The sequence below is a fragment of the Panthera onca genome, chromosome D4 (assembly GCF_046562875.1).
Source record: "Panthera onca isolate mPanOnc1 chromosome D4, mPanOnc1 haplotype 2, whole genome shotgun sequence".
In the NCBI taxonomy this organism is placed as follows: Eukaryota; Metazoa; Chordata; class Mammalia; order Carnivora; family Felidae; genus Panthera; species Panthera onca.
Window position 1 is genome coordinate 87181575 of NC_138351.1, and position 18367 is coordinate 87199941.

At 46.5% G+C, this 18367-nt stretch overlaps 1 protein-coding gene and 1 non-coding gene across 7 annotated transcripts in view; one reads left to right on the plus strand and one right to left on the minus strand.

The window, feature by feature from the left end:
- Positions 1-18367, plus strand: part of SLC25A25 (solute carrier family 25 member 25) — a 34555-nt gene that overhangs the window by 6103 nt on the left and 10085 nt on the right. For 2 of the 6 annotated variants that reach the window (XM_060608537.2, XM_060608538.2), the window contains exon 1: positions 17861-18092. The exons of 2 other annotated variants lie outside the window; for them this stretch is intronic. In XM_060608537.2, coding sequence (XP_060464520.1) covers positions 17934-18092 — 159 coding nt within the window. In that variant the 5' untranslated portion in view covers positions 17861-17933. Of the gene's footprint in view, positions 1-10200; positions 11418-17860; positions 18093-18367 lie in introns of those variants that run through there. 2 more of the 6 variants (XM_060608535.3, XM_060608536.3) reach the window with 2 other exon arrangements.
- Positions 4771-4855, minus strand: TRNAR-UCG (transfer RNA arginine (anticodon UCG)). The gene has a single exon. It is a non-coding gene; the product is annotated as a tRNA-Arg (tRNA).

Sequence of the window (18367 nt, forward strand, 5' to 3'; positions counted from 1 at the left end):
ATAGGTACACTCTTCCTAAGTATGAGATATAAAAGACTCAACACAATACCTTAAGGAAAAAAAAAAAAAAAAAGAAGGAGAAATTTTTGTCTTAAAGGTGTACCTTCCAAGTTGGGGTGCCTGGATGGCTCAGTCGGGTAAGTGTCTAACTTCGGCTCAGGTCATGATCTCGCAGTCTATGGGTTCAAGCCCCAGGTCGGGCTCTGTGCTGACAGCTCAGAGCCTGGAGCCTGCTTTGAATTCTGTGTCTCCCTCTCTCTCTCTGCCCCTCCCCTGCTCCCGCTCTGTCTCCCTCTCTCAGGACTGAATAACTTTAAAAAAAAAGTTTCATAAAAAATAAAGTAAATAAATGAATACAAAGGTAGAGCTTAAGGAGATTCTTATCTGCTTTAAACTCTAGGCCAGGAAGCTTGAAAAGGAGGTGAGTCATGACTCATTTTCTAGGGCCAAAGGGGAAACTGGAGATGGTGGCTGTCCCTGTTCCTGCTGTTGCTTTGTGAAGCCTTCCACGTTGTTCCCAACAACCCCTGGCCTCATGCCTTCTTTCCTCCAGCCCTCCCTCCTCGGCTGGAGTCTGACGTGTGACTCTTCTTACCAAAACACAAAGAAAACCACCTATATTGTGTGTTGGAAAACTCTCAAAGGCCATTGAAATGCCAATGGTGAAAAGAGGAGGGCAGAGGATAGTTTAGAACGAGCACAAACTGTGAAATCTTGGCTGTGGGTGACAAAGTTGAATAGTGCTGTTGGTTAAAACCAGCCGGCTGCAGCCCCCGCCTTCATTAATCTGTTGGCCTTTCCCCCCCGTCCCGCGTGTGCAAAACCTGCTTCTCCTTTTGGTTAATGCCTTTAGGCTGAGTCTGAATCCATGCGATGTTGGAACTGGAAAGGTTTTCAAGGTTTGTCCAGTTCGGTCTCCCCTCTTGGCAGCCCAGAGAGGCTAATACAACTTGTCCAGGGTCAACAGATGCACTAGAGGGGGGAAGGTAAGGTCCCTGGAGCACCCCTTAGTGATAATGCATTTATGGATTATCCTTATTTCATTCATTCACACGGGAGATGCTATTACTTTTGCTAGAGTTTCTTTAGCTAATATAAGAGGTAGCATCTAATAAATCTATAGCTAAAATATGCCTTTTCTGAATTGTTTCTTAAGAACTGGTTTGGTATAAACCAGTTATGCTTACACAGAATTCCCAAGGCTGCCCTTCACGCCTCAAGCAGTATCTTTGCTGAAGGCAGCGGGTGGCTGGGTTTCACACCCCTGTCCTGGCTCTTCTCTGCAGTCCTCACTCGGTACAGAGCAAGCAGCTGGGGAGAGCTATTTTTGCACCGTTCATCCCATCTCAGTTTGAGTCTGTGAGCCTGAAATCAGTTTTAAGAAACTGAAAACATTTAATGTTGCTTTAATAATAAATCCGCTGGTCTGCCTTTTTGAGTGGGAGAAGAGAAGGTGTGGATGAAGATAAAGTGGGTGCAGAAATTTGACTCAGCATGTGCCCATGGGTTTGGCTCCCACTGATCAAGTTTGGATTGGTTGAGAAATTTCCGATCATTTTGGGTGATTGGGTTTTCACTGGCTGGCCTCAGTACCGCGTCCTGCCCCTCCCCCTTGCCGCTTGCCGCAAGGAGAATCCTGCCCTTCTAAAAGCACACCCCAGAAATATTATGCCATGTTTCCACGTGATCTCTTGCTTCCATAGACCTTTAATTTACGTGTCACATCTCAAAATCCTATGCTTGAAAATCGGGTTAATCTTGTATGCCTCTAACTTTCTTTTAGAGAAGAGAAAAAGACATCTTCTAGGCATTGACCTTGAACTTGGGGCCTCAGTGGGGACTGGCTGTTCACCAGGAGTAGACAGAAGCCCTCCCAGGAGTTTTCTCCAGAAGTGCACTTCGCTTTCCCACAGTCAAAGGAGTGTCCTTCGGGGACTTTTTTTTTTTTTTTTTTTTTTTCCGCCAAAGCTAGAGTTTTTGGTTTTACTTCCTAAAATGGAAATAAACTGGGGGATTTCACCTTTGTCATCACTACAGAACTGTCATCTTCGACGCCTTGGTTTCACGGATGCCAGAGGAGGCAAGGGCCTGGCTCCGCCTCGTTGTCTCCATATAACCCACTTGGCCAAGCCAGTCCTCATTTTCAAGGCAAATCGGTCTGGCTTTCTGTCAAATAAAATCTGGCTTCATTTTTCAGTTAAAAAAAAGTGTTAATAGGCTTCCCTTTGACAACAGCTGTTCTGAATGGTAAATAATGCTAAGATAGGTAGTAGGTAGTTAAAACTGGTAGACACAGACGTGGAACGTGGCTCTGGAGCCAGTCGTGGGAAATCCCTCTCTGCCTTGTCACAAGACTCCTCAGGAATCTCTAGCTGTTCTTCTGTGCCCTGCTCTAGGGGCCTTTTGCACCCTGGGCAGTTCCTTAGGATAATTTGGAATGGGCTCCCACGGGGGCGTCGATTCCATTGGAGTCTGTTTTCTTTGAAAAGTATGGGAGATCCCGTTTTTATCCAGCAAAATTGGTTTTCTGGATTCTTGGAAGAGTGGGTAACTTCTGCTGGTGATTAGCCCCCATCTTCACTAGGTTCTGTTGATGTGTATAAGCAATAATTATGGGAGGGTTGTACTTGCTAGCCCGGTCTCTGGATATGGGTGAGCTCTCTTACCCAAGAAAGCGAAGTGTGGAAGAATTGTATTGTAGGAATTGCACGTAACCCAAAAGAAACTACTGGTCCACCCGGTACCCCTGGTTTCGGTGATGATGTGTGATATAAGGAGAGCAATGTACCACATTAACCCACGAGGAAACCAAAGATACAAGAGAAAGTGCTTTAAAATAAAAATACTGGAAAAGTATGCAATTGAACAAACTTTCATTGATCTGTCTTAGGTGCAGATTTTAAGGTAAAGGAGGCATTGTCTCTCCCTTGCCTAGTTTGGTTTTTTTTGTTTGTTTGTTTTTTGTTTTTTTTTGGTGGTGGTTATTGATTTTAGAGAGAGACAGGGTGCAAGCAGGGGAGGGGCAGAGAGAGAGGGAGACACAGAATTCGAAGCAGGCTCTAGGCTGAGCTGTCAGCACAGAGCGAAACACGGGGCTCGAACTCCCTGGATTGTGAGATCATGACCTGAGCTGAAGTCAGATGCCCAATCGACTGAGCCACCCAGGTGCCCCTCCCTTGCCTAGTTTTATTATTTCCTTCTGCTTAGTCTGGGTTTATTTTGTTCTTTTCTGCTTTCTTGAGAGGGAAGTTGACGTCACTGATTTGAGGCCTTTCTTTTCTAGTATGGGCTTTCCCATCTAAGTACTGCTTTGGCAACATCCTACAGATTTTTTTATGTGTTCTGCTTTCACACCATTTGAAATACTTTCTCATTTCTTTTTTTCTTTTTTTTTTTTTTTTAAGTTTTAAAAAATTTTTTGAGAGAGAGAATCCCAAGCAGGCTCTGCGCTGTCAGCGCGGAGCCCAGCGCGGGGCTCAAATTCACCGACTGTGAGATCATGACCTGAATCAAAATCAAGAGTCAGACACCTAACCGACTGAGCCACCCAGGTGCCCCAATACTTTCTCATTTGTCTTTTGAGTTCTCCTTTGACGCATGGATTATTTAGCGTTGTGTTACGTTGTTTCCAAATATTTAGGTATTTGCCAGGTATCTTTCTGCCATTGATTTCTAATTTGATTCCACTATGGTCAAAAAGCATATTTGGTACAAGCTGAACCCTTTTAAATCTAGTGAGACTTGTTTTGTGAGCCAGAATCTGTTCTGTGGATACTTTGAAAGAATGTGTATTCCAGTCTCGATGGGTAGAGTATTTTATAAATGCCAGTTAGGTCAAGGTGGTTCATAATGTTGCCCAACCAAGCCTTCTGTGCCCTTGCTGATTTTCTACTTGTTCTGCCAGTTATTGAAAGAATGGTGTTAAGATCTCTGATTATGATGGTGCATTTGTCTCCTTTTCCTTATGCTTTTGTTGGTTTTGCTTCATGTATTTTGAGGCTCTATAATGGGATACAGAAACATTTAGGCTTCTTATGTCCTCTTGATGCATTGACCCTTTTGTTATTATGAAATGCCCACCATAACATCCTTTGCTCTGAAATCTACTTTGTCTAATGTAATATAGCCATTCCAGTTTTCTCTGGATTAATATGAACGTGGTACAGTAGATCTTTGTCCATTCTTTTATTTTTAACCTATTTTTATGTCTATATATATATTTTTATTTTTTTAACGTTTATTTATTTTTGAGAGAGAAAGAGAGACAGAGCGTGAGTAGGGGAGAGGCAGAGAGAGAGGGAGACAGAATCTGAAGCAGGCTCCAGGTTCCGAGCTGTCAGCACAGAGCCTGATAACAGGGTTCGAACTCATGAACTGTGAGATCATGACCTGGACCAAAGTTGGACGCTTAACTGACTGAGCCACCCAGGCGCCCCGTATCTCTGTATTTAAAAAATGTTTCTTGTAGGCAACATATAGCTAGATCTTGCTTTTTTAATCCCAACTGACCATCTCTACCTTTTAATTGGGATGTTTAAACCACTCGTATCTACTGTTATTGATATGATTGGGTTTGAATCTACCACCTTTTTTTTTTTAATTTTTTTTTTACATTTATTTATTTATTTTATTTATTTATTTATTATTATTTTTTTTTAACGTTTATTTATTTTTGAGACAGAGAGAGACAGAGCACGAACGGGGGAAGGGCAGAGAGAGAGGGAGACACAGAATCGGAAGCAGGCTCCAGGCTCTGAGCCATCAGCCCAGAGCCCGACGCGGGGCTCGAACCCACGGACCGCGAGATCGCGACCTGAGCCGAAGTCGGACGCTCAACCGACTGAGCCACCCAGGCGCCCCTACATTTATTTATTTTTGAGAGACAGAGTGAGACAAAGTGAGAGTGGGGGTGGGGAAGAGAGAGAGGGAGACACAGAATCTGAAGCAGACTCCAGGCTCTAAGCTGTCAGCACAGAGCCTGACGCGGGGCTTGAACCCACAAACTGAGATCATGATCTGAGCCGAAGTCGGACACTTAACTGACTGAGCCACCCAGGCACCCCTGAATCTACCACCTTTTTATTTGCTGTTTGTTTTCTATGTGTGCCATCTACTCTTCTCTTTCTTTCTGCCTTCTTTTGGGTCAGTTGAGTATTATTTATGATTCCATTTGGTCTCTTTTGTTGCCTTACTAGCTGTAACTCTCTTTCTAATGGTAGCTTTAGGGATTATAATATACATACATTGTTAACCTACCACAGCCTAACTTAACTGATATTATATTAAATAGTTGAAGAGGGGCACCTGGGTGGTTCAGTAGGTTAACCACCGGACTTCAGCTCAGGTCATGATCTCACGCTTTGTGGATTTGAGTCCCTCATTGGGCTCTGTGCTGACAACTCAGAGCCTGGAGCCTGCTTCCCATTCTGTGTCTCCCTCTCTCTCTGCCCCTCTGCCACTCCCATTCTGTCTGTCTCTCTCCCAGAAATAAATAAACGTGAAAAAAAATTCTTTAAATACTTTAAGAATCCTTGGGGCCTGGGTGGCTCAGTTGGTTAAGCATCTAGTTCTTGAGTTCAGCTCAGATCATGATCTCACTGTCCATGAGATGGAGCCCCACACTGGGCTCAGCGCTAACAGCATGGAGCCTGCTTGGGATTCTCTCTCCCTCTCTCTCTGCCCCACTCCCACTTGTGCCCGTGCTTCCTCTCTTTCTCTCTCGAAATAAATAAATGAACTTAAAAGAGGTGGGGGGGAATCTTAGTATACAGCTGACCCTTGAACAACATGAATTTGAACTGCGGTGGTCTACTTCTACATGAATTTTTAAAAAATAAATACAGTACAGTACTGTAAATATATTTTCTCTTCCTTATGATTTTCTTAACACATTTGCTTTTTCTAGCTTTATTAACACTACAGTATATAATACATATACAAAATATGTGTTAATCAACTGTTGATGTTATCGGTAAGGCTTTTGGTCAACAGTAGACTTACTATGTTTTTAGGGAATCGAAAGTGGATTTTTGAAAAATTTATTGTACTTATTTTGAGACAGAGAGTACGGGAGGGGCAGAGAGAGAAGGGGAGGGAGAGAGAGAATCTCAAGCAGGCTCTCCGCACTGTCAGCACAGAGCCAGATGTGGGACTTGAACTCACAAACCATGAGATCAAGACCTGAGCCAAAATCAAGAGTCGGTTGCTTAACCGACTGAGCCACCCCGGTGCCCTAAAAGTGGATTTTTCTTTTAAGTTTATTTATTTATTTTGAGAGAGGGTGCGGAGGGTCAGAGAGAGAGAATCTTAAGCAGGCTCCACACTGCCAGCACAGAACCGGACCCCAGACTTGAGATCATGAACTGCGAGATCATGACCTGAGCCGAAGTCGAATACTTAACTGACTGAGCCACCCAGGCACCCCAAAAGTGGATCTTTAACTGCTCAGGGTTGGAGCCCCAACCTTCTGCATTGTTCAAGGGCCAACCATACTTTTATTTCTATTCTCCTAGCTTTTGGGCTGTTGTTCTCATATATTTTTACTTCTACATACGTCATCAGCCCGCGATACATTGTTTTGTTTTTGCTTTAAACTTATCTTTTACAGAGATCTAAATAATAAGAACAAAGTCCTTTATATTTACCTATACAATTACTATTTTGGTCTTCTTCATTCCTTTGCGTAAATCTAGATCTTCCTTCTACCTAAAGGACTCCTTTAATATTTCTTGTAATGCAAATCTGCTGGTGAGAAAATCTTCCAGCTTTCATAAGTCTGAAAAGTTTTTATTTTGCCTTCCTTTCAGTAGGTGTTTTTTTGGGTTAACAGTTTCTGATGGGAAAGTCCCCAGATATTCTTATCTTTGTTCCTCTGTATGTATTGGGTCTTTTTTTCTGTATCTGCTTTTAAGATATTCCTCTTTATCACTGGTTTTCAGAAATTTAATTTGATGTGCCTGAATGTAGTTTGTTTGTTTGTTTGATATTTCTTATCCGTGGGGTTTGTTGAGTTTCTTCGATCTGTGGATTTGTAGTTTTCAATGAATTTGGGGAAAAATGTAGCCATTAATTTCTTTAAATGTTTTTTCTGTCCCTGCCTTCGTGAACTCTGGTTCATATTAACCTGTTAGCGGTTGTCCCACAGCTCGCTGATGCTCTGTTCATTTTTGGTTTTGCCTTTTTTCTCTCTTTCGTTTTGGAAAGTTTCGATTGCTCTGTCTTCAAGCTCATTAATTCTTTTATTTTGCATCGTCTAATCTGCTGCTAACACCATCCAGTGTGTTTTTCTTTTTTCTTTTATTTTTCCTTTTTTTAAAATGTTTATTTAATTTTGAGAGAGAGACAGAGCGTGAGTAGGGGAGGGGCAGAGAGAGAGGGAGACACAGAATCCGAAGCAGGCTCCAGGCTCTGAGCTATTAGCACAGAGCCTGACGCCGGCCTCGAACTCACGGACCACAAGATCATGACCCCAGACGAAGCTGGACACCCAACCGACTGAGCCACCCAGCCCCTATGAGTATTCTTGTGTACTGGTTCTATCATACATGTCATTTCTGAGTCACTTTCAACTGATTGATTTCAATCCTCCATATGGGTCATTTTTTCCTGTTTCTTTGCATTCCTGTTAATTTTTCATTGGATTTTATTTTACTAGGTGCTGGATAGTCTCATATTACTGTGAATATTTTTGAGCTTCATTCTGGGGCTCCCTTCCCAAACCTCCCTATATTGTGAGGTTTTCTATTCTGTCCTGTGGGAACAGGATGCCTTTGGATGGTTCTTTTCCCACCCTCAGGCAGTGTCCTCACAGGCAGGCTGCATGACTCTAGGAGGGCCCTCAGCAGCTCCCCAGAGCTCACTGTCTGTGCAGTTCCTTCCTCCCCGGTCCTTGGTCCTGCTGTAGCTGCCCTGACCTTCCTGGCCCCCCAGCTGCTTGCCTTCAGCATGGGGAGATTGCTGGGCTCTACCTGGGTGCCTTCTCCCTGCATCACAGCCTGGTAACTCCAGCCATGAAGCTGGGGCAGGTTGTAGGGCTTGCCTCATTTGTGTGGATCTCTCAGGAGTCACTGTCTTGTTGCCTGTTGGCAGAAAGATGAATCAGTCCCTGTTATTCCATCTGGGTTGCAAAGCCCTAGAGTTTTTGCTCAGTTCTGTGGGATGGAAGAGCCCATAAAATGAAACGCCAGTAATCTATTACATAAGCGATTTCTCTTGTGTTTGCACATGGGGGCCCAAAACACTGCTATGTCCAATTTGACAGACCCCTTGTGCCTAAAAACAAGATTCATCTTCATTAAAGGATTACTAATTTGTTGAGGGTTTGGGGCTCTGGACTGATTCTTCTTCAGTATTAAAACTATTAATTTCATGAACTCGCCATCACTTTCTGTCAATAAAAAAGGTAGTGTGAGGGCGCCTGGCTGGCTTACGCAGTGGAGTGCACAACTCTTGATCTCGAGGTTGTGAGTTCGAGCCCCACAGTAGGTGTAGAGATTACTTAAAAATAATATCTTTTAAAAAATAAAATAGCATGTACTGTTTATACATGCTTTATAGATACATTTTTTAAACGTTTATTTACTTGTTTTGACAGAGGGAGAGCACGTGAGCAGGGGAGGGGCAGAGAGAAAGGAAGAGAGAGAATCCCAAGCAGGATATGCACTCAGCACAGAGCTGGATGCAGGGCTCAATCTCACGAACCTTGAGATCATAGCCTGGGCTGAAATCGAGTCAGACGCTTAACCGACTGAGCCACCCGGGTGTCCCGAGAGCTAATTATCTAATTTCATGGTTAACAAATTCTGTGAAGTAATAATACAGTTCTTTTACCATCTCCATTTTGCACAGATATTAAAGCACAGAGAGCTAAAGTAGCTTGACCAACATTATTCACGCGACTAGTAAGGGGTGGCCAGGATTCACATGTAGGGTCTGGCTCCAAAGACTATACATCTAGTCAACACACAAAACTGCTTCAAAAGAAGGTTGGTCCGTGTTTCCAGTGAGAAGGCAACTGATGCAGGCCCCTCAGCTTTCAGAGCAAGCTTGGCCATCTTGCTTTCGCTTCTCGTGTTTTCTTTTTAAACAGTTGTAGTTACGTACATATGCACGCGTGTGTGGTCATAACATGCACATGATTCAGTTTCACAAGATCTAAGGATATTTGGTGAAAATAAACCACCTGCCTTTCTCCTCTCGAGCCCCCAAGTGCCCCAGACCATACTTCAGTTTTTTTTAATGTTTATTCGTTTTTGAGAGAACACACATTTCATTTTATTAATATTTATTAATATTTAAAAAGAGCGCCCCTCTTTAATTTTTAATGTGTCTTTGCAGAGATAATTTGTCACATATACACACTGAGAAATCAATGGCAGCGTATTACCCCCTTTCTTCTGCACCTTGCTTTTCTCATTTAAAAAGATATGTTCAAGCCATTCCATAACAGTAGGTAGAAATGTCTTAATAACAGTTGGATAGGTGTGGGTGTGCCTGAATCTTACGTACCTGCTCCTCTTGTCAAGGACCTGGAAGTTGTTTCCAAACTTGTACTATTATAAACACAGCTGCAAAAAATATATATATCCTCATATTTTATCCTTACATGTATATGTATCACACATATATCATATATGGGTATGTGATTTCCCGTAGGTGCAAATGTATCCGCAGGATAAATCGCTAAAAGCGGGATTGTTTTAAATTTTTTTTTTACGTTTATTAATTTTTGAGACAGAGAGAGACAGAGCATGAATGGGGGAGGGTCAGAGAGAGGGAGACCCAGAATCCGAAACAGGCTCCAGGCTCTGAGCTGCCAGCACAGAGCCCGACGCGGGACTCGAACTCACAGACCGTGAGATCATGACCTGAGCCTAAGTCGGCTGCTCAACCGACTGAGCCACCCAGGCGCCCCTTAAAGCAGCATTGTTATATCAAAGGATTTGTGCTTTTGACATGTGGGAAGCCATGACTAACTTCCTCGTGGGAGAGGTTGTACTGATTTACACGCTCACGGCAGCGTGTGAGGGTGCGTGTTTCCGTACACTCTCCCCAACACAGTTCATGAAAATTTTCTCACGCTTGTGTTTTTAAAATAATGGTTGTGAACACCACTATCAAAGCGTCGCTTTGCAGTGGGGGGGGGGGGGGGGGGAGACTGGTCACTGCTTATGTTGGCTAGTAAATTGAGAAACATTTAAGCAAATGGAACTTCACTTTTATTCATGATCATCCACTCCCTCCAGTCTACAGACTTCATCTGTGCCTGGTTCTGGGTACTAGAGGGAGAAAGATGTGTGACTTGGCCCCCGTCCTTAAGCAACTCGTGGTGTAGAGGAAGACATGGGAGAGTGAGTAGCCCGTATGGCGTGCGCTGTGCTCCGCAGTTGGAGAGAACGGGCTAATGGGGCAACGAAGAGCGTTGCTGGATGTGTCAGGAGGTGTTGCCAGGGTGTATTGATCGTGTTAACCTTGATGGTGAAAGTCATCCCGGAAACAAGCAGGCGGAGAGGAGGAAGCTGGGCTCCCGCGGGGGTGGGGGGGTGGGTGCAGCACCGGGAGGGTCCTGCGAGATGGGAGGCTCATCTGGCGGTTGCCATCAGCACCTCCCTGCAGAACTGCCGGCCGCATGCAGGGAATCGGCCGCCTGTGATTGGAGGGCCGTTGCTGGTTGGGATAATGAACTCGGTAGTGTCGGCAGAGGTGATTGGCCGCGCCCTGCTGCAGTGAGATTGCAGACGCAGACGGGGTGCTCGGGTCCGGGTCCTGACTCGTGTGATGGTCATTAGTTGAGCGAGGACTGCTGAATAATTGGGACCTCCGAGTTGCTTCTGCCTCCAGGAGAGATCTGTTGGGCTATGGCTTTTAGCTTTTTGAAAAAAGCCAAACATTCGATCACCATCCATCTGCAAGAGTGAGTTTTTATTGAAGTATCACCGTCTGCTTGCTCTCTCTCAACGCCAGCAGCTCGGCGGCAGGGCTCTTCCTAGAGGGAGCCCCTTCTCAGGCCAGGCAGGACAGCAGTGCTAGGAAATTTGAAAAAGCAGGAAACAGCCACTGCATGCCGAGCTTTCAGCCTCACAGCCCCCCCCAGGCTAGTCTTCCGAGCAGCCGCGTAGCCAGAGATCTTTGGTATTGTGGTCACATCCCTCCTCACAAGTGGAACAGTCAACCGCCGGCGACACTGGGAGGAAGCCGTGATGTTGCAGATGCTGTGGCCTTTTCTGTCCAGCTTTCTCCCTAGGGCTGGGTGCCAAGGCTCCAGAGAGGGGAACGATAATGAAGTCAGAGGCACCCCGGCTCCAGCTCGGGGAGACCAGATGTCAAGCTTTTTGGGGAAACAGGACGGAAGGGCTGAGGCCACGGAAAAGAGACCCACCATTTTGCTGGTGGTCGGACCTGCAGAGCAATTTCCTAAGGTAATGGCAACCTCAAGAGGACCTCCTACTTTAGGGGCTGTTCTAGGATCGGTTCCCTGGAGAAAACTGGAGTGTGGGGAGGAAGAGAGGACTTAGAAATCAATCACTTTGGTATTGGGGCCTGGGGAGAAGTGTTAGACAATGAAGAAACCCAAGTCTCCAGTCTAGAATCTTCCTGTGGCCACGGTAAAAGCTTTATCACCCTATCATGACCGGCTCAGTGTGGCCATTTGGGGAAGGAAGGTTGAAGGCCATAGAGGATTTACCTTAGGATTTGTCATTTTGGTCCCAGAAAGCCGTTTGAAAGGAAGAGACAAACGATCACACAAACGATCACGCTATGTCTTGTGTCTTAGCTTGTCTGAACAATGCAGGGAGGACCTTTAAAGTTGAACCAGACTGCTTGGAGCTGGGGAGGGCCAGCCTGTCCCGCATCCCTAAGGTCAGACCTTTGGGTCTGTAAGGAAGGGAGGAGAAGGAGGAGTCAGGAGAGGCTGGAGTCCCAAGGTGCAGAGGCCGGTCCCCTCACGGGTCTGCGGGTCTCCCAGGGCCATCTGTTCATCTGGTGCTGTGAGTGTGGGTCACCTCGCCTCACGTTCACAAGAGCCAAGGTAAGTTGTAGCACCCCCATTTCGTGGATGAGGAAACGGAGATGCAGAAAGGCTGAATAATTTACCCAGGATTCAACAGTTCCAGAGGGGTAGAGGTGAGGTTTCACCCCGAAATCTGTATGGAACTTTGCCTTGTACTTGGCCTTGCTTTCCCTGAAGAAAGCAGTTTTAATAGGACCAAGGTGCATTCTTGGGATTAGAATGGAAAGTGCAGCTTGCCTGGGATTTCTCCTGCCTGCGTTAGGAGCAGCCTTGCTGACCTCCTGAGTTGTGGTTGTTTTGAATCTGTTCTCCTTTCTCAGGATAAAAATCAACCAGAAGAGAGAAGGAGATTCTGCCCTGTGTCTGGCACATTGTAGATTCCCCAAAAATGTTGTTTGAATTGAACTGCTGTATCAGAGAATTAAATGTTGGGTTTTTCTCTGCCAAGTGGGAGGGACAACAGCTCCTGCTGGTATTTAGGTGCAAGCTTTGAGCAGAAGCTTCTGTAGGCCACGGGCTTGTCCTGGTGGGCAGGGGCCTCAGAATCCGTGTTCCGCCTGCGGCATGCTTCGAGCCCCGTCTCTTTCTACCTTTCTATCATCCTGGACGAGCTCAGAAATGGCGGTGGCGCTCTCCTTTGTGAGAACCTTTTTTGTTTTTTTAACGTTTATTTGTTTTTGAGAGAGACAGAGACAGAATGCGAGTGGGTGAGGGGCAGAGAGAGAGGGAGACACAGAATCCGAAGCAGGCTCCAGGCTCCGAGCTGTCAGCACAGAGCCCCCTGCGGGGCTCGAACTCAGGAGCTGTGAGATCATGCCCTCAGCTGAAGTCAGACGCTCAACCGGCTGAGCCACCCAGGCGCCCCAAACCTTTTTTTTTTTTTTTTTTTTTTTTTTTTTTTTTAAATCTACAGACCTGCTTGCCTGATGGCCAAAGGATTAAGAGACTGGCTGGCTCCCTTTTAAATTCACCTACTTTGGACTTTAATAATTAACTGCTCCATTTCCCAAACTCATCCTGGCACCTATTGCCAGCCCTGCCCCTGGGTGGCCTCATGTCAGGACTTTCTGTTCTGAACAGCTTAATTCCTGGCCTGCCAGTGGGGCCAGGGGGTGGGGTCACGGGGCCCAGCCAGAGACCCACACCTTTCCCTTTCTCCAAGAGGGAGACAGATCAGCTGCCTGGGGGTGGGGGCAGCCCCAGGGGGGAGACAGAGCAGCCAGTTTGGTGTGAAGCAAGAAAGCAAGCACATCTGGGCAGTGTGGACTCTTGAAAAGCAGGTAAACTGAGAACTGGGAATAGCAGGAGCATTTCTGCAGATAAACGGACAGAATAGTGTTTCTGCAGCGTGTGTCCTTGGCCAGTGCAGCGACTCCTGAAGGTGGGGTTTGGGGTTCGCGATGCTTGGCCGATGGGACCTCAGCTTCTCACTTCCCCAGCTTCTCAGTTCCCACTACTTTGTTGTGCTGTCACTTCCCCCTGTCTGCTAGGGAGTCAGGTTCCTGCAGGCTTTTCTTCTAGGAGCTTTTCCAGTTTGCCCCTTTATCTTTGTCTTAACAGTTAATCTGCAGTTGGAGAAGAAAGCCATTTAGTGTGGCGTGAGAGAGGCGCCCTCAGGGCCATTCAAGCTCGCAAATCCTGAGGGGCCAGCTCCTCAGAAGCTCAGGGAATTTTGCCCATTGTGTGTCTAATTGCCAAGTGCAGGCAGGTTTCATTGGAAACCCAGCTACGCTGGGCTGTCATGGCAACCTGATCATCAAATGACACTCCCAGCCACAGCAGCAAATGAGGTTCGAGAACCTTACAGGTGGGTGGGGCTAGAGCAGGCTGGATGCTGGCGGGGCTCCTTTGCACATTAATATTTTTGGCCAGGTCTGAGTCATTGCAGAAGAGGGAGAGATACTTTATGACCTAATGCTCCACTCCCAGAGGCACTCTACCTGCCCTGCTCTTCTCCTACTCATGGTATTCAGCGCTTACAGGAAGCACCTGTTCTGGGGGCATGAACCAGAGCAGTAGAACAGGGACAGACAGCCTCTAGTGGCGTTGGCAGACTCCAGGAGAACAGGATGCTGGGGAGAGGAACTTCTACTTTACAGATGAAATGGAACCTGAGACTGCTAGATCCTAAGGGATCCAGAGTTGCTGTCATTGGCTTTGCATGCCACTTATGACAGGAACGGACATCAGAAGAGGCCCGCAAAAGTAGATCTGGGCCACAAAACTCAAATAAGTCCAAAGAGCAAAGAATGGTAGATGGCAGGATGGGGAGAGGGATGGCACGTGACGCTGTGAGCCGGTGTGACTCAGGAGGATCGGAACATGAGCCCTGCTTCAGTCTTCCGTATTTGTATTTCCCCGGTATGCGTTCAGAAGCTTTCACACAGATCGGTTTTGGGTTTGCTTTTTTTTCTTTTCTTTTCTTTTCTTTTCTTTTCTTTTCTTTTCTTTTCTTTTCTTTTCTTTTCTTTTCTTTTCTTTTCTTTTCTTTTCTTTTTTTTTTTAAAGCTAAGCCTAAGCCTGAACTCACTCAGGTCACACACCTTTCCCACACACCTGCCACCTTCCAGCATGAAGCATTGCGTACTGTAATTCTCCATGTCAGGCGTACAGGCTTTCTTTGGAAACTGAGTTCTAAAATCTCTTCCTGGCAGCGTCAGGTTTGGGCGCTGTTTTCCGTGGATGTAACAAGAGCTGGGTCCTGGGTGAGGCCCAGCCCTACCGCCAACAGGCTCTGGGCCCCGGGCGAACCAGGGCGCCTCTCCAGGTCCGTTTGCTCATCTCAGAGATTAAGGGGGTGACCCCAGAGCCCCTCTGGGCCCCGCCGTCTGTAACCCCAGGGGTAGAGCACTTACCTTGCATCCCAGGTGCTTCGAGATTGGCTCACTTGGGTGGGATTTCCAGTTTCTGTGCGACAGTGGAATTCTGCCTGACCTGTGGGACTCAAGAGGAGGGCTGGTTTAAATAAGTAAGCAAACACCCAATTCCAGTTTGTCTAATGAAAACATTCTGTTGGACTCCTTCACAGTTGCACAATAAAAATACGTTGGAACCCTTTTTTAAAATCAGCGTTGGAATAGAATTAACGTTAGCATTGGAAAATAACATTTTGATAAGCACATGCAGAGCTTTTCAGAGAACATTTCTTGACCCCATGATACCATTGGGCTGTGGAATAACAAGCTCTGTTATAACCAAGGAGATTTCATCCTGTTGTTGTTTTTTCCCTAGAAAACAGTTGCTGTTATCTGGTAATGCTTTAATCAGTTTTTCCCTAAAATACAGAATATGGGTTTCCTTTTATTTGGTATTGTTTTTGAACATTTTCTCATGTTCTGTAAATACATGATGAAACTCGATAGTACACAAAGAAAAATTCCGTAGTACAGTTATATTTACTTGTTAGAAAATGAACATCTCCCAAGTTGAACAACTTATTTTTTCAACCAAACTATTTGCCATATTAGAGGCGCCTGGGTGGCTCCGTTGGTTGAGCGTCCACCTCTTGATTTTGGCTCAGCTCATGATCCCCGGGGTCATAGGGCTGAGCCCTTTGTCGGGGTCTGTGCTGAGCATAGAACCTGCTTAAGATTCTCTCTCTCTCCTGCCCCTCTCCCCTGCTCGTGTGCCCTCTCAAAAAAAAAAAAAAAAAAAAAAGCCATATTGGAATGACTGCAGTCATTAAGAGATGAGATATTTCAACATATGTCTGTAACTTATTTTTATTTCAGAGGCGAACATGAATAATTTAACAAAGGAAGATCAGCATTTCAAAATTTAGCTCCTGTATTTATAAATGTGAATCTCCTTTATTATTATTTTTTTAGTTTTTGTTTTTAAGTAATCTCTATACCCAACACGGCACTCAAACCCACAACCCTGAGATCAAGAGTCACATGCCCTACTAACTGAGCCAGCCAGGCACCCCTATAAGTGTGAGCCTCCTTTAAAATAAAAATAATAATACACGACCTTGTTGAGGTGGATGAAATACCCCAACGACTATGTTTGCAGACACTCAGAAAAACACACTTGAGGTCTTCATCACGAGTGATCACGCTATTTATATCAGCACCCTCCGTGACCAAGTCGAGGTACAAAGGTTCAAAACAGTAGTCTGCCTTCAGGGACCCCAGTAGCAGAGATAAGTTGTATGTGAAAATAGCCCAGACCAGAAATTCTAGCTGGCGCAATTCTAGAGGTAGCTGAGTGCCATGGATTTAGGTGGAGGCTGAACAGAAATCTTCTGGATAATCCAAGCTGCCTCGATTCCTCATCAGATCCTCTCCAGTGTAGTCCAAGACCTGTCATTACAGACTCATCATCAGGTCTCTTTTAGAGGGGCTGAGATGTCATATAAGTTATTAAAATGTTTCATAATGCTATATGTAAGCATTAACATCTTATTTTTTCTTAAGCCTTATTTATTTAATCTCTACACCCATCGTGGGGCTCAAACTCATGACCCTGGGACCAAGAGTCACATGCTCTTCTGACTGAGCCAGCCAGGCACCCCATCTTATCTTAAAATTCTTTTTTCTAGTTCTTAACAAAAAGCTTTTTAGTGAGTGAATAAAATTCCTTTTACTTTTGTGATTTCCAAATAATAACCATCCATTTTTATCCATCCTGGTAGTGAGATTTAGTCTATATTAGGAAATGGCGCACTATAGAAGGAACATCTCTGTGATGTGGTCTGCCTCCGCACGCAGCACGAGTCTCTGACACTTCTCCTTGGGGAAGGGGATGATGTGGAGGTGGTAGGCCGGCCTCGAGAGGATGGATCGCCCTTAACTGATGACCCAAACCTGACTTTCCAGGACCTGAGATTTTCCCCTTATCCTCACCTGAAAGGGATCTTCTGGAGCTGTGTGCCCGACAGAACTTTCTGTGGGATGGAAATGCTCAGTGAGTCCACGTGGCTGTGGAGTACTTGAAATGTGGTCACACAACTGAGGAACTGAGTTTTTTTTAATTTCATTTTAATTAATTTAAAAATTAAAACTTCCCTCTTGAATAGGACAGACCTAGGCCGGAAAGCTAGGACTATACCGAACTTTGAAGTATTCTGAGGGTGGGGGCCCTGAAGGCCATCTGGAGTCTTCAGTGAGGGGCTGGCTGACCCCAGGTTGATGCTCCTGGGAAGTCCCTCAGCACAACGATCTTTATTTAGCGGGGATCCCCTCTGCCCCCATCATGTCAGCTCCCCGGTGCCTGTAGGACCCCCAGGAGGAAGCCTGCAGGGGAATGGGTTGGTTCTGAGGTGCTCCCGTTGCAGAGTGGCCTGGAAAAGGTCACTGGAGCCAGCTGGAAGGTGGCGCGACTAAGGCAGTCTGAGTCCAGGGCACAGCCTGCCCGGGGGCAGCCCCCTTGCGGATGAGTGAGCCCGCGATGGGGCCGCTTCCAGGATGGCTGCGCACCCGGCTCTCGGGCGGCTCCTGCCAACTGCTATCCTCACAGCTGAACCAGACCCATTTCCAGTTAGCATCGACCCAGTCTGTACAGCCGCTTCTTTTTCCGTCGGGAATGATTTACTAAAGGGGAGAAAACCATTGTATTGTGTGACGCGTTTGGGGACCTTGTGGAAAAACATGCTGAAGGCTGTTTGTTCATCTGGCGGGCTTGGCAGCGCAGGGTGAAGGTTCGCTCCGACCGACGGCTCTCGCGGCCCGCTGGCGAAGAGTTAAGTCGGGGCGCAGGTGACGTCAGTCCTGATCTTTACACGCCTCCGCTTGAGCAATCGCCGCCTCCTCCTCGCGGGGGCCGGTGCTCATTGGCTGTGGGCAGGCTTTTCTCAATTAAGTAAAAGGGCAGGGCCTGAGCAGCCAATGACAGCTGCGCCCCGGCAGATCTGGTGCGTGTGTGCCCGGCCGCCAAGCATTCCCTGGCTCGCAGGCGGCGGCGCGCCCGGCTCCCCGTCAGCATGCTCTGCCTGTGCCTCTACGTGCCGCTCATCGGGGAGACCCAGACCGAATTCCAGTACTTCGAGTCCAAGGGGCTTCCCGCCGAGCTGAAGTCCATCTTCAAACTCAGCGTCTTTATCCCCTCCCAGGAGTTCTCCACCTACCGCCAGTGGAAGCAGGTCTGTGCGGCCTTGGGGCCGGCGGAGTGAATGAATGCGAGTGGTGGTGGACGGTGCGCGTGCGCTAACTGCCGGGTCTCCCCGCCGCCGTGGGGGAAAGAATGTGTGAAATGTGCAAGTTCTTGCGGCTGCAGCCGGGAAAGGGCTATGTCACGTCACGGGAATGACAGGCTTGCATGTGACTTCCAAGGAAGGCCGGAATTACCGGGAAGATACTTGTGGGAGACGGAAAGGAATTCTCTTGCCGGGGGTGGGGGTGGGGGGTGGGTAGTTCC